The sequence below is a fragment of the Diuraphis noxia genome, unplaced genomic scaffold (assembly GCF_037042655.1).
Source record: "Diuraphis noxia isolate RWA-SAM2 unplaced genomic scaffold, SU_Dnox_SAM2 contig0003, whole genome shotgun sequence".
NCBI classification, from domain to species: Eukaryota; Metazoa; Arthropoda; class Insecta; order Hemiptera; family Aphididae; genus Diuraphis; species Diuraphis noxia.
Window position 1 is genome coordinate 29,501,281 of NW_028301713.1, and position 15,185 is coordinate 29,516,465.

General features: G+C 30.0%; 2 protein-coding genes across 3 annotated transcripts in view; one reads left to right on the forward strand and one right to left on the reverse strand.

Moving 5' to 3' along the window:
• LOC107167448 (uncharacterized) overlaps window positions 1-1,698 on the forward strand; it is a 38,436-nt gene extending 36,738 nt beyond the window's left edge. Inside the window, exon 8 of the mRNA XM_015516491.2 lies at window positions 773-1,698. Coding sequence (XP_015371977.1) covers window positions 773-971 — 199 coding nt within the window. The 3' untranslated portion in view covers window positions 972-1,698. The remainder of the gene's footprint in view (window positions 1-772) is intronic.
• A 992-nt stretch (window positions 1,699-2,690) lies between these two features.
• On the reverse strand, window positions 2,691-12,062 carry gry (trafficking protein particle complex subunit 11 gry). Of its 2 annotated transcripts, XM_015516476.2 has the most exons (21): window positions 11,713-12,062; window positions 11,433-11,596; window positions 11,028-11,207; window positions 10,780-10,953; window positions 10,483-10,713; window positions 10,286-10,427; window positions 9,800-9,973; window positions 9,640-9,718; window positions 9,518-9,572; window positions 9,248-9,446; window positions 8,972-9,168; window positions 8,720-8,900; window positions 7,339-7,451; window positions 6,796-7,028; window positions 6,584-6,726; window positions 5,208-5,432; window positions 4,996-5,144; window positions 4,811-4,892; window positions 4,598-4,741; window positions 4,357-4,536; window positions 2,691-4,240 (listed from the first exon to the last, which is right to left on the reverse strand). In XM_015516476.2, the coding sequence occupies exons 1-21, from the start codon at window positions 11,920-11,922 to the stop codon at window positions 4,199-4,201; spliced, it is 3,297 nt and encodes a 1,098-aa protein (XP_015371962.2). In that variant the 5' UTR covers window positions 11,923-12,062; the 3' UTR covers window positions 2,691-4,198. The 2 variants fall into 2 exon arrangements, with proteins under 2 accessions (XP_015371962.2, XP_015371964.2); XM_015516478.2 differs by lacking the exon at window positions 7,339-7,451 and having other exon boundaries at window positions 6,796-6,985.
• Window positions 12,063-15,185: the final 3,123 nt, after the last annotated feature.

The window sequence follows — 15,185 nt, forward strand, 5'->3', positions numbered from 1 at the left end:
ATATGTCGAATTTCGATAATTTTATTTTCAATCTGAAAGGAGAACGTTTTCAGGTCGGATCAAAGCTCTAATCATTTTCATTTTACTATAAAAAATACTTTGAAACTTGTAAAAATAACAAATATCACCATTTTATTCAAATGCATATAGCTTCTATATGACTGTAATTTTGAAAATTGATCTTTAATCCGACCATTTCATATTGCGTGATAAATTTTCCTGTAAGACACGTTCTTGTACTAAATACGCACCAGTTTCGACACCCTTATCAATAGCGTATATAGGTATAAGGAAAAAGATCGACGACGATAAACAATGTTTGATGGGTTTCGGGTATGGGATTACCCTCTCGAAGCCTAAATTCTCTTATTCCAAATCAATAATCCATATTTTATTACTACATAGGAGCCTGATATTTGTTTCCTTATAAAAATAAAATAATATTATATTTACGTTAATTAATACGGTAAAAGCAGGTACATTAGGGTAGCGGTAAATTTATAAACGGAGGCCAACTGCATCCTTCCAGTTCGCAGGCCTCCGTGAATGAGACGATCGATTAGGTACCATATTCTATTAACAATATTAGAATGGACATTTTATGCAAGCATCAACTGTCGCAGTTTTAAGCATAATATGAAAATAACTAATACCTAAAAATAGTACGAAATGCGATTTGATTGTGAATATTATTTGCAATCGTTGATTTTTCTACCTCGATCTGTGAAATGTTTTTCCGATAAACCATTAATAACTATTTTTTGAAATTCAGGTATTCATTAAACGGCAAGCCGGGATACGTATCAGGTGGCTCTACAATGAATTCGACTCGGTCCATGTCCACCAATAGCGACCATTATGCGATAGTGCACTCGCGACCAGGAAGTCGGTATTCGGGCACCGCCAAACATCAGCCACATCACATGAGAGGACCCCCGTCTAACATTGGATCACATTACTCTGGAAAATAGTTAACATTTTTAAAATAATGTATTAGTATATATATGCATTATATATAATATAATTATTTGGTAAAATTATCGTTTATTTCGGAGAGGTAAATAGATTTTACCTGTTTTTTTTTTTTGAAAATAGATATAGGTATTCATACTACAGTGTACATAATATACTCGTGCATGCATTATGCAGCAGTTGTACTTAATCTTAACGAGAATTATATTTCATAATCTCTCAAAAAACTTAGTTGCCATTATATTTTTTTGTCTTCAATAATTATTTTAAGTGTATTAATATTATATTATATACCTACCTAATTTAACGTGTAAAATAATTTGAATTATTAATAGTTACTATACCTATTATGAGTATCATATAGTGTAATACATTAACTTCCTATTATCGATTTTTATAAAGAGTAATAATGTCTTTCTACATAATAATATAATATACTAGAAACTAGAATATAATATTACAAATCAAGTAATTTAAACTTGTAACAAGTTACTTGTTTCACTTGTGCGTAAATCAAGTAATATAGTATGTCAATAATTATTGCCATCACATCACTGAATTAATTTTGTTATGATATATATATTTATATACATTTGAAATTTTATATACAATAGGTATATGTTACGTATGTTAATTATAATAATATGATTTATAAAAAATAGTTACCTCTGTTGTATTCAATTTTTTAAACAAACGTGTAAATAATAAAATACATTCAGTAAAATACTTTTAATGTTTTTTCCTTTCTTAAAAATTATGATTATTGGTATAAAAATTAAAAACGGGCGTAACACGATTGCGCACTTTTTACTTTTTATATTTGAGCAAACACAATTAGATTGCAAAAACAAATATTTTATAGTATAGGATTTAAAGAAAATAACAATAGTAAAATTGTAACAATAATAATTGAATATGTTTACCAAGTAGGAAATATTGATGCTTAGTGCGTCTCACAAAAAAACAAATTATAAGTTCATACAATTCAAAAATTGTTCCAACATTTTTAATATAATGTAATACGTATAGTTTAATTACGTTGTAAAAGCAACACATTTGAAAACACTTACCAATCAGTTATTGGTAATAAAATATTATTTTAATATAGTATCCACTAGCTGTAGTAATTGTATGTAGACATAGACATGCGCAAGGGGTGGGTCAGGTGGGCTTTGAGCCACCATGCGACTTGCGAGCCGTACTGTAATTGTTGAATATGTATATTGTGACCTGATAAATTTTTATCATGAAACTTAAATAATTCAATTACAAATTACAATTTTCAATAATAATAACTAATTAAATAGGTACATTGAAAATTGAAAAAATTGAATCGATTAAATATTTTAAAGTATTTCTTTAAGTATCTAAATCATAATTGAATTGGCCCAGCCTGTCAAAAAGGTCCACGCACGCCTATGTATATAAGTACAAGGTATTGATAACATGGTATTTTTTTGTTATAACAAATGAAATAGTTTTTGTGCGTAATCGAGCTATTTTTTTTCAAGTAAAAAGGACAAAAAGGTAAAAAGTGCGCAATCGTGTGGCACCGATTAAAAATATGTCAACATTTTATTCTACGGTAATAAGCAGAGCTCGGTACTTAGATCACTTAAATCATTAAAATAAGCGCTTAAAAACATCATTATAAGCACTCAACTAAGCAAAAATATTTATCAAAACATAAAAAATTTTAACAAAAAAATCATACAAAATATAAATAAATCTGCATCTTTATATTGTAAAATAAATTAAACTTCACTTTCGATATTTTAAGGAATTTATGGATTTGTTATTTTAATAGTATACATTTGTTTACACATTTTTAATGTATTGTGTACTTATGTTTAATTTACCATGCATATATAATATATATTTTATGACGTGTGTTCAATCTTAAAGGTAACAGGAAATATTTCGATCACATCACTTTTAGTTTGATTTGGGTTATAATTACTGCCTACATGACATATAAATACATCTATTTTTGATAAATTCTTATTCTTAACTATGCTGCATCCTGCATGCACAGTAAAATAAAAATTTCTTAAATAAAAATCACTATTTTTGAGACTGGATTTGGATTGCTTTATTTTTTCTTAACAACTTTGATATTTACTGTTTCTAGATGTCTCATAAAAAATAGTCCAACAGTGTTACATAAGATGATCTAGAGGGACATTGTACTGGAACAAAAAAATATCTCCATCCATTTATGATCAAAAGTTTGGTAGGTATTATCAGTGGCGCCAAATTCCTATAAATCTAGTAGGGCAAAAAATATTTCAAGAGGCCCAGCATCTTAATATCGGCAAAAATGGCATACCGAGGAGAGAATAATGGTCAGTATGAAGTGGCCCTATCCTAAATTTTCAAAATATGTCGGGCAATGACCCGACCTTAACATAGCGTTCAGCACCACCGGGTATTATAGAATAACTATTGCATTATGGGTGGTAGCCCCATCTTGTTGAAGAAATAAATTACCTAAATTAAAACTTTTGACTATCCTAAAAATGTCAATTTTTAAGATATCAAAAAACTGTAAACATCAAAGTTGCTCAGAAAAAATAAAGCAATTCAAATCCAGTCTCAAAAATAGTGGTTCCTATTCAAGAAATCTTAATTTTACTGCGCATGTGCCGATAAAAATAATTAAAAATTAGAACTTATCAAAAACAGATTTATTTATATGTCCTATAGGCAGCACAAAAGACCCAAATCAAACTCCAAGTGATGTGTTCAAAATATTTCTTGTTACCTTTAAAAATGAACACACGGTATAGTTTTAATTATCAGTATTTTTTAGGTGAATAAAAATAGCTATACAATTATATTTTTACAGTAAATAAAACATATTTTAAAAAGATTGATAGGTTTACCATAACAATTTAAGTAATAAATTATTACATAACAAAATACAACATAGTTATGTATTTTTTGATATTAAACAATAGATTTTTAATACAATTTTTTAAAATGTTTGAATCGTTTTAATTATTACATTATAAACAATCGTTATAATTTAAAATAAATAAATAAATAAATAAATATTGAACAGTACTATAGCTTATAAGTAGGTAACATATTTTAATTAATAATACAATAATAACACAAAGATTAAAAATTAAATAAATTTAGAATTCTATGTTTAGACAAATAAAAAAATTGACTATAAACCAAAATGAACAAAAAAATAATCTATAAAAAGGAACATTATTTTTTATTTTGAAACTTCTTTTGTGTGTATTGGTAAGTGTTTGGGCTGAAAATTATAAACCCAGATGATACATTTAGTAAAGAAAAGTAAGCACCTATTACAAATTTATTTGGTATTTTACATGGTTTATTGAAAATTTAAAAAGTAACAATATGACTTACCATAATATATATTTGAGTTTGTAAAGATCTAAGTAGTATGTCATTTAAAATATGTTTGAAATCATTAGGCTCAGAAGTACAGCCAATGTGCATTTTTGGTAATGTTGAAACTCCAACAACAAGAGGATAGAGATTATAGTGCAACTTGTAAGTGCTTTCAGGCAAAACTGTGATGTTCAACTAAAATTACATATAAATATGTATGATTATAATATTATATATGTTTTTTAAATACACATACGTCTTTATGTCCAGCCATCATAAATGCTTCGTTGGCTTCCATTGATACATCTAACGAAAGTAGTGATTCAGAGTTATTATGTAAAAAGTATACAACACTCAATGGCGTGTGTAACCATCCATGAGCTGGTAACTTCATGTCTACCTAAAAACAAATTTTATCCATCCATAAATCTATTTTAAAATTAAAATAATATCATATGAAATAACCAACCAAAAACGTTGATTTTTCAACTGTAATTTTAGGTAACTCTAAACTTGAATATCCACTTTTACATTCATTGTCAACATTAGTTCTGAAACATAAAATACATTAAATTAGTATTCATATTACATAGTTTGTAAGTTATAAATGAGTTGAATTTAAAATATATAGTTAATTATAATATTTATTATTACCTTTTCCAATTTATAGTAAAACAACCTAAAATATTTTCACTTAATTCAGAGGGTGATACACATATTACTTCTGAAGCACATTCATCAGATTCTAAAATTACTCCATTTAGTACTGATTGGTAACTAGTTGAAATATTAACATGTTTAGCCTGAAAAATAAAATAAAAGTTCTACATTGTATTTAAATGAAAACAATTTACTAGAACGTTTACCAATTGAAAAGATGTATTCTCTATAATTATTGGCCATGGGGAAAGACATTTTATGTTTGGAACCACTATTAATGGTTCACCAACATACACCTTAGATACAGGTTCAAATTTGGAAGACATGTAAGTAACTGATATGTCAAATACAATGCTCACATCTATGACAATTTCTACATCTTTTACGCAAGCAATCTTAGTTTTGTTGTCATCTTCTATTGAATAGCTTATCTGAAATAACAATTGTCAATTACCATACCATAGTAAAAATTAATAAAACAATGTTATTGAAATTATTGAGTAAAATAACAGTGAGTTCAATTAAAACTATATGGGTGAAGTCCAATGGTATACTAATGGGAGGGGGGATATAACCCCCCAGAATTTTTTTAGTATGGTAAAAATTAAAATTTAGGGTAATATATCAATTAAAAATAATAACACTTTATATAAGAAATTTGTTAAAATTATGATATTGTTTGTTATTTTTAGGTGACAAGTTTTCCAACATCAAAATATTTAAACATTAACATCCTCTGTTAGGTACAAGTAATTTCATATTAGAGTAATAATAGTTATAAGTTTATAACGACACATTTACAACTGGTTGTATCATATCCCATACATTTAATTTTTAGGTATCATAATGTTAGTAATAAGTAACCAACAACTTGAATATATTTAGGTTGGAAAATTATTATAAAATAAACTTAATTATAAATGTTTAACCAAAAAAACTTATATAAGTGGATATCCACTTAAGTACTAGTATAAGCAAGTAAGTGCATTTCCGATTTGAAAGAAAAAAAAAACAACAAAACAACAACAGCCATATGTAACATTTATAACATTTCAAACTTTTTAAGTAAAAGTATAATATTGTAGTAAATAGTATTAAGCTATATCGACACAAATGTACCAGGTTTTATGTAATGTTTATTATTATTAAAATGTAAATTGTGTATAGACTTAAGTATTATTTAATGAAACTTTAGATGTAAGATACTTTATTTTGATCAATATCAACGAATATTATAAAATGAAACTCGTTAATAGACCAGAAAAAATAAAATTCAACACTATCAATTATGGTAGTAAATATGAGTTAATTATACTCATGTTATGTTTATTTTACTTATTTAACCAAATCTAATCTTTAAAACATAGACTCTTGGTAATTTATTTAACAAAAACTGAAAGCATTCATAAATATAATTGAGTAGTAAAGACATGCACTATACAATATTGCATATTTATAAGAATTATCTAGCTGATTTTTAATTAACTGTCTCTAATTTTAAAATTCTTATAACTCCTTTATTTGGGTTTTATCATATAGATTTGTTTACAATTACAAAATAAAAACAAAAAATTATACTAACCATAAGTTGAAAGTAACGAGTGTCTAAACTTGAAAATCGAACATAGAAAGTTTGAGTTTTCTGGTCTCCAACAAGCATGTTGTCTAATTTAAAATCTACTGGCAACGGGAAGACATTTTTATCTGGATCTTCACATACCTCAACTGTAAATTATTGATAAATGTTTTTGTGTGAAAAAAATTATTTCTCCATGTTTATTATTATATACTTACTCGAGTGTTCAACCTTTTCATTATTGTTACGATTGAGTGATAAATTTAAACAGACATCACTAACAGGCCGATCTTCTAAATTTGTCAAACATACAGAAACTTGATACCATTCCAATAATAGTGCAGGATTGTTGTGTTTAATTTCCATGCCTAGTCTAGAACTTCTCGGTTTCAGAGTTGCTGATGTAATCTGTTTGATTCGTTCAAATTCATCATCAGAAGTCTTAGACAGACTTTAACAAGGATTAAAATGATTAAAATACTTCAAATGAAAAATAATAATAAGTAACAACTGATAATTAATGATAAATTATCATGACTTATTTGTGACGTTACAAGCTAAGATTTTCCCTATAATTTGATTAAACAATCAAACATTGTTCTAAATTTGATGAAGAACAATAAATAATGAAAATGTATTTGAATGTCTGGTTGAGTAAAACATTGAACATTGTAATCAGGTAATCTTAAATTTTTTTAAAGTTTGGTTTGTCAGTAAAAATAAGCGTTTGTAACATCACTTAACTAATAATTGTATAATACCTGAAATTATTCATTTCTTTTTCAAAACTTTTAGTTTTTTTTATGGAATTATAGTATTTCAAAACTATTGGAAAATCAGGTTCATTTCCCAATTGTAGTTTAATAGAATTAACCTAAAAAAATAAAAAAGGCTTAACATTTTGGGCAAAAATTTTATTTAATAGCAGATTACATTTATATTTAAATAGCTCAATAATTATCTAATTAAATAATTAAACACAGAAAATTTTCATATGTGGGAATAGATTATTCTAAAGGTCACCACCACACACTGCAGTGGTAGTAGTAAAATTATTTGTGTAGGCGGTGCCCCCACAATAGCGGTAAAATGTCTCCGGCTTCATTTAGTCGTTACCGCTACCGTAGCAAAGTGTGAGGAGTTTGAAAGAAAAAAAATACTACTACATAAATAATTAATGTGTTTAAATAGTATTTAGTGTAGCAAGAATGGGAAGTTAGATATTTCAGTTGAGGGCTGAACTTTGTCCAAGACTGAAATATATTTATCACACATACTACACAAACTCTTTTTTGTCTCTTATGGATACTACAGTGACCAGTGTCTAGAAGTAACTTAGGTTACATGTTACTGAAACAAAATTATTTTTTAAGTAATTTTATGGAAATTTAATAACAAATTGTTACAATTAATTTATACCTAATTTAAATTACTTTCTCGTAGTAATGTTACAAAACTACTAGTTATTTTTTTTTCTTTTAATATTATCAAAAATTATTGATATATTATGTAAATATATATGTGTATACTAAACATAATATCATATAAATATTTAGAATTTTTATTTATAAATTAAATATTCTTGACTGTGATATTTTTTTTTATAGCTATTCTATAAATTTTTATTGCCCATTTGACATAATAAATGTTACTTAAAAAAAAATTAATTCTATTGTAATTAAGTTACTTTTAAACTCATAAGTACTGTAACATGACTTCCCTTCATAAAAAGTAACTTAAGAGTAATTTAGTTAAAATTTTAAAAAGGAATTAGTAATATAATTTGATTACCAAAGAAAAAAGTAACTACCCCAACACTGACTGCGGCATATTAGGACTATTGTGTAAATTTTCAGTGTCAGACGATAATCTACAATGATATATTTTTGTTGATCTCTATTATTATCTCTTATTATTCTCTACACTGTTTCATATTCCAGTATGGGAGTGATCAGAGAAAATATTTACTATCCACTGAACAGAAAAAGGTCAATTTTAAACTCTATGCTTCAACTATCATCAAAAATAAAACTTTTGGTTCAGGTATAATTAAGATAGTTTATTAGGCAAGGTGATTTTAATAATTTTTGGATTAATCCTGAAAACACAATATTTTTTCTAGTATAGGTGAATAATACTTACAGTGATTTCTTTTCCAACGTCATTTGACGAGGGCACAAATTTGCAAGAATAAGTATGAGTTTTTGATTCTCCATAGATAAGTTTACTGCTATCTGTGCAGACCTCAACATCATATACATTGTCAATACAGGTAACACAGGCTATCAGTTTAGAAAATTGCACCAGTATAGGAAAATTAGCCCTGAAGCAGTTTAAAATATATTTATATTACAGTATAACAGACTTAAAACTATTTTTATATTAATAAAATACTTTATAAAGATATCAATTTCAATGCCATCACATGAAACATCTTTTAAAATAACTTTGGTATCGACTGTAGAAATTGTAACTGACATATCAATTTCTAGTACAGATTTTGATCGTAGAGAGTCACATTTTTGCCACTCTTCCATCGATAAATTTTTCTCATATTCATCAAGTGATTTTTCAGGTTCTGGAATTCGCCTCTAAAAATTATAACACTTTGTTTAAATATACATAAGTATTTTAAGTTAAGAAAATTATTTATTGTCATATTATATTCACTTGTATGATTGAACCAATATTGCTCAAAGCTTTTTGGATATCAACATTTTTGTAATATTTCAGGGCTTCTAGATTTAATTCTACATAATTCTGTACATTTGCTGTTAAATAGGCGCATTTTAGACATTTGTTTACTAGTTCATGGGCAATTGCTTCCCAGCCTTCGTCTCGATAATCCCATAACATGTGGCTCCATAAACTGATTTCATGTTTTTATAAAATGTTAATTAGTTTATTCAGCTATATAATGAGATTGATTAGAGTACTTACGTAAGAGCTTTGCTATAATCTTTTGCGTTGTAATATTCATCAGCCATCTGTACAGCTGAAATCAATTAAGAAAAAACATTTAAATGTAAAAAAAAGTTAATATACATATTTAAGAAAAATACCTAACAAATTTCTCATTCTAGGACATTTGTAGTGTTTGAACTGTTTCATTGCGTTTCCTAAGAAGCTGATAATTGCTTTCTAAAAAAAAGAAATATACAGTTCCAAACATTATGTTGAAGATAAATGGTAATTTGCTATTTAACTGATTTAATTATTTACAGAATGATCAACTTGGGTGTTTTCATAAAATTTTAAAGCTTGAACACCATCTGCTTCAATTGTATTAAAATCTAAGTTGTTGAGAGTTTTCATTAGCCGCCATGGCCTTTGACCATAAAATTCTATATTATTCCATTCATTTAATGGATTACTGGAGGGGTAAACATTTGCATCCTAGATAACATAGTAACATTTTATATTAAAAAACTAAGTATTGTGCACAATTTAAAAATATTTCTTTTCAAATAAATAATTATATTATATTATATTCAACATACTATAATTTAAGAAATAATAAATTCTAAATCAACTTTTAATATCACATATACATAGACATTATAAAAACTAAGTCTATTAAACATAGTGAAAATGAATTATTATAAATTAATAATTATAAACATTGAACAATATGAAATTTTCACGAAAAAGAAATGTTTGATTCAAATATTAAACAAATAAAGGGTACATAATATGATTTAGTTATACCTGACAAATATTATAGGCACTAATTTTTCTTTTTTTTGCATAGTCTGCAGCTTCTTTAAAGAAAAATCCTGGATTTAATGCCTGAGTAGCTGTAGAACTTTCAGCTGTTGTTTCATCAAATAATGATGCAAACATGGAAAATCTATAAACAAAAGAAATTAGTTCAACTTGCCTGGACAGTGCATGTGAAAACTTACTGTTTAGACAACCAAGAATAGTGTTCAAACATCAGTTCTGGTGGTCCAATCATAGATTTAAACACATTTATATGAGAATTAAATTGAGTCAATGCATCTCGAGCCCTCTTCATTACAAACAACAGTTTGCTTATTTTGTATACAATGTACGCAGCAACAACTTTTATTTCATAGATGTTAGTATCAAAAGTGCATATTTCTAATAAAGACATATAACACTGATGATAGTGCCTAAATATGAACATTTAACATAACAAATTAAAATGTAAGAAATTCAAAGTATAATGGCAGACTCACTTATGAGCGTTATGATGGTCTTGTCTAATCTCATTATAAAATCCAATTTTGAATGAATAGCGAACAATCAATAATTGATGACTGGTTTTGCTTAAATTTTCTAGTTTAGACTTCACAGCTCTGATTTGTTGTTGGTAATAATTCTGGGCCAGATCATAAAATGCATTTTCCAGCCTACGTTTTATAATTAATAAATACAAAATTTTTATCAAAAATATATTTGCACAAGTGTTCTAAAGCTTTATTACCTTATAGCATAGCCATGGATATTGTCTACTACTGGAAGTATAAATAAAGCTTTTGGATTCAAAGTGCAAGCGTCACACAGTGATGCAGCTCTCTCAGTAGTAATATTATCATCGACAACAGGCATTAATTTTTGTATCAACACCACAACAATTCTTGATTTCCTTCCTTCCAGAGACAACCTTGGAATTTTATGTAAATATATTAAATACATAACAACAGCAATAGGAAAATAACAGCTTCTTAAAATAATTAACAATTTAAGTTCCTATCTGTAAATTAACTTTCTCTTAAAAGATAAGTAGTAAATTTATTGTAATATGAAAAACATAACTTCAATTTGATCAAAAATCTTAAGATATCGATCACAAAACTAAAAGCTTAATAATATAATATTAAACAACAACCTAATTGACTGAACTCTGGATGAACATTCGCTGATTTTTTCATTCCAAGATTCGTCATTCCAATCACAGTCGTAGAAAATGACAACAACGGCAGGATCGTAACGAATATGTTTTTCGAGCCAATTCTTTTTTAATATACCTTTTGGAATGTAAGGCATTACACGCTAAAAAAACATAAATCATGTAGTAAGTGGGAGAGAAGTTAATGAGACGTAAAACGGCTGGTTAGATTATTTTGATTCGGACAGGGTAGAAAGCGGTGAATTATTATGTCATATACCTTTTCGCTCAATGAAGGAAACTTGTACTCAGACGTGAGGTGAAAGAAATTCAATACGGCTCGGCTGTCTCGGCCAACTGGACTGTGGAAAGCGTCCCAAATGGACCTGTGGATGGCATTATTGACCGTGTCCAGGCCGGCGATAGCGATCAGCGGACTGGGTGAACAGCATATTTCGGCAGGGAAGTCGAACTCTCTGTAATCGACCATGTTGCATCAATTGTTCAGAGTGTGCGACGAAATTAAAGAAAAACAGTCCGAGAAATTAAGTTCAAAACAGTTATAAATTCGGATCACGAATAATTTAATAATTTAATAGCCACAATTTGCATTGCAACAATAATAAAAGAATCACACTATCATAGTGATAGTATCAAAGCTCATTATCATCCACATAATATAAATAAATAATAGGCGTTATCACTTTATCAGTTACCACAAATGGCATGAATATTATAATATAATATTCTGGTTTGACATGAATCAACAGTTAAAAAAAATAAAAATTTTTTTTTTTTAAAACACACTTTCCTATAAAAACATATTTAAAAAAATATAAATATATATATATATATATATATATATATATATATATATATTAGATATAACTAAAAAATATTTTAAAAATTGTACTAAAAGTACAAAAATAATGAAAAATTTAAAAGTGTGTGGTGCTCTTACAGTCACTATCTTATAAACAGGTTTGAACAAAGAAGTGTATGTGAGACTTAGCTCGGCTTTAAATGTTTTGTATGATGTACCACACACTTTTCAATTTTTCATTATTTTTAAGTACAGAAAATTATTTTTGTATTTTTAGTACAATTTTTAAAATATTTTTTAGTTCAAATTTAATATATTATATATATTTATATTTTTTTAAATATGTTTTTATAGGAAAGTGTGTTTTAAAAAAAAATTATTTTTTATTTTTTTATTTTCTACTTTTTAGTCGAAACTAATTTTTTTTATTAAACGTTTAAAAAATATTTATGAAACCAATTTCTTATATTTAATAAAACGAATTAAACTACTTTTTTTTTGGTAGCGTTTTTTATAAGCATCTATATCACCTACCTCTTGATTTGTTTCAAGATAATTTTGAGAATGCCCAAGTACTTGAGAGCGTCGACCATTGATGTAAAATTCTTCATATGCTTACTAAACTGTTTTGTAAAAATCGGTTACCAACGTGGTGACATTGTGTTAACCAATGTTTCCGAGTCATTCATAAAATGAATAATGTAGTAAATCACTCTAAGATGATTATTTTATATACCTTATATCGTACAACGTGAGACATATTATACCTTTTAATGATTTTTTAGTCATTAACATTTGATTTACACACTTAACAATACGAAAAAAAGAAGAAACTAAAATTGCTTGTGTATACAAAAATTATCTTTTATTAATTTAACAAATTTATAATCAATTACAAAATTCAAATATTATAACAATTGATCGAACAGTTACATATGTATAAATTTATATAGGTACATGTTTCAAATAAAAAAAAAATGAACACAGTTTTGAAAAAATATTTTATAACAGTAAAAAAACATAGCAAAGTTGCTATTATCATAAGGAAAACATTTTTGAAGATACAATATGTATAAATTTTTAATAATTAGCACAAAATGGCTAAATTATTACATTTTTACAAGTAAAAGATTTTCAAAGTCAAAAAAGGGGTAGGAGAAATGCTCATGGTCCAAATACAAAAAGGGGAAACATTTAAAAAAAAAAGAGAAAAAATAGTACAAAATGACTATAATTTAAATATTGCATGTACAAGATTTAGTCGAAAAGGGGGGGAGACAAACAATGTAGAAGAATCTATAAACAACAACAGTATATACACAAAAAAAAGTTATAAAATTAAAAAAAAAAAAAAAATACGTCAGTCAGGAGACACAAAAACAAGGAGGGGAGGATACGGGATGGCGATTGGGTGCGGATTTGTAACAGTTTTGGCCACTGGTCACCTCCACAACGTTCCACGACCGGTCCCACGGGTAGACGAGTGTCACGGGCGCGTTTGCTCGGACGCGTGACGACCTTGCCCAGCCGGCGAGGCCAGACCGAGACGGCCGCGGGAGCGACGGTCGACGGCGACAAGCAACGGCAGCTAGTGCGCGATGTTAGCGCTTTGATGGTTGACGGCGAGACGACTCTAGCGACAGACTTGCGGCGGATACCGTTGGAAACGAAGCGAGAGAATCGAGATTTGGCGCATGCGGAGTGGACGGTGATCGCTATGCGGACAAGCGACCCGGCCGATGTGGGTTTACCGCGGGACGAAAAGGCGAGAGCCATCGGATCGCCGCACGAGCGACGTGCCGCGATCCTTGACAATCGGTAATTTTCGTCCTGGCGTCGTCCCTTCAGCCGCGTCTTTGTCCTGCAATGACCGTCGCCACGAAGTCGCACGCCACCGGACCCTGAAACGTTCATAGTTTCCTCGGGTCCGGTGCCGCTGACGTCCGTGTTCCTAGCGCATAAATCTCTATACCACTTACCCCGTGCCAAGGTGTCCGCCACTGCCATCGTAACGAGTCGCCATCGCCGTCGTCATCATCGTAGGTACGGTCGGGGCGGAATCGTTGCCCTCGCCGTTGCCTCAACTAACCACCGTGCCGTCGACATCGTCGTCCGTCGATCCACGCGACCGTAACTGCCGGGCGCTCGCCAAGCCGCCAGAGGGTCTCGCGCGTCAACGACGACCGAGCGCGCTACGCTCGTGAAACCGTCGCTACGTGGGTGGTCGGGAAACGCGTTCGGGTGACTTACCGCCGTGCACCTTCCGTGCTCTTTCCCGTATCCTCCCCTCCTATACGTCGCCGTCTTCCTGACGACATCTTCGGCCCTTAGGGGACCGCCAGACTAACGTGGGTCGCGGACGGTTTCTCTTCGCCAGCAACATAGACGTCGGAAAATCCGCCTGACGCCTTTCCAGCACGAGGTCTTGTACCTTCGTGGCTGGTCGGATTTTCCGGTTGTTGCTGGCGGGTCCAGCCTACCTACGACCTCACCGCTGTCTGGCTCTTCAATGCCCTGAGCCGGCTCAATTTCATTCTCAGCTTCACACGTCTTCTTCACCGTATCGTCGAGTGGGCCGTCCTCGGTAATCGGGGTGGGTTCGACAGGCCCCAACTCCAAGGACGGCGCGTCGCCACTCGACAATATTGCACTTCTGTCGACGAAAATTGACACGACCTGGTCACTGGTGTCGTTAGTAAATTCTGCGTCGTGCGTTACGTCTTCGAGGACCACAGTGGAATCCACGGGTTCCGACTCTTGAAACAGCTCGACAAGTTTCGATATGGTGTCTTGGTCGATAGAATTCAGGAAAGTAAGGAGCCAGGTGTGCATGTTGTAGTTATCGTCATACAATCCGTCCATGAAGCCCACAACTATTTCATGCAGGATGTGGACTAGTTCGACTTGGATTTCGTGTGTGTTACGGTAAT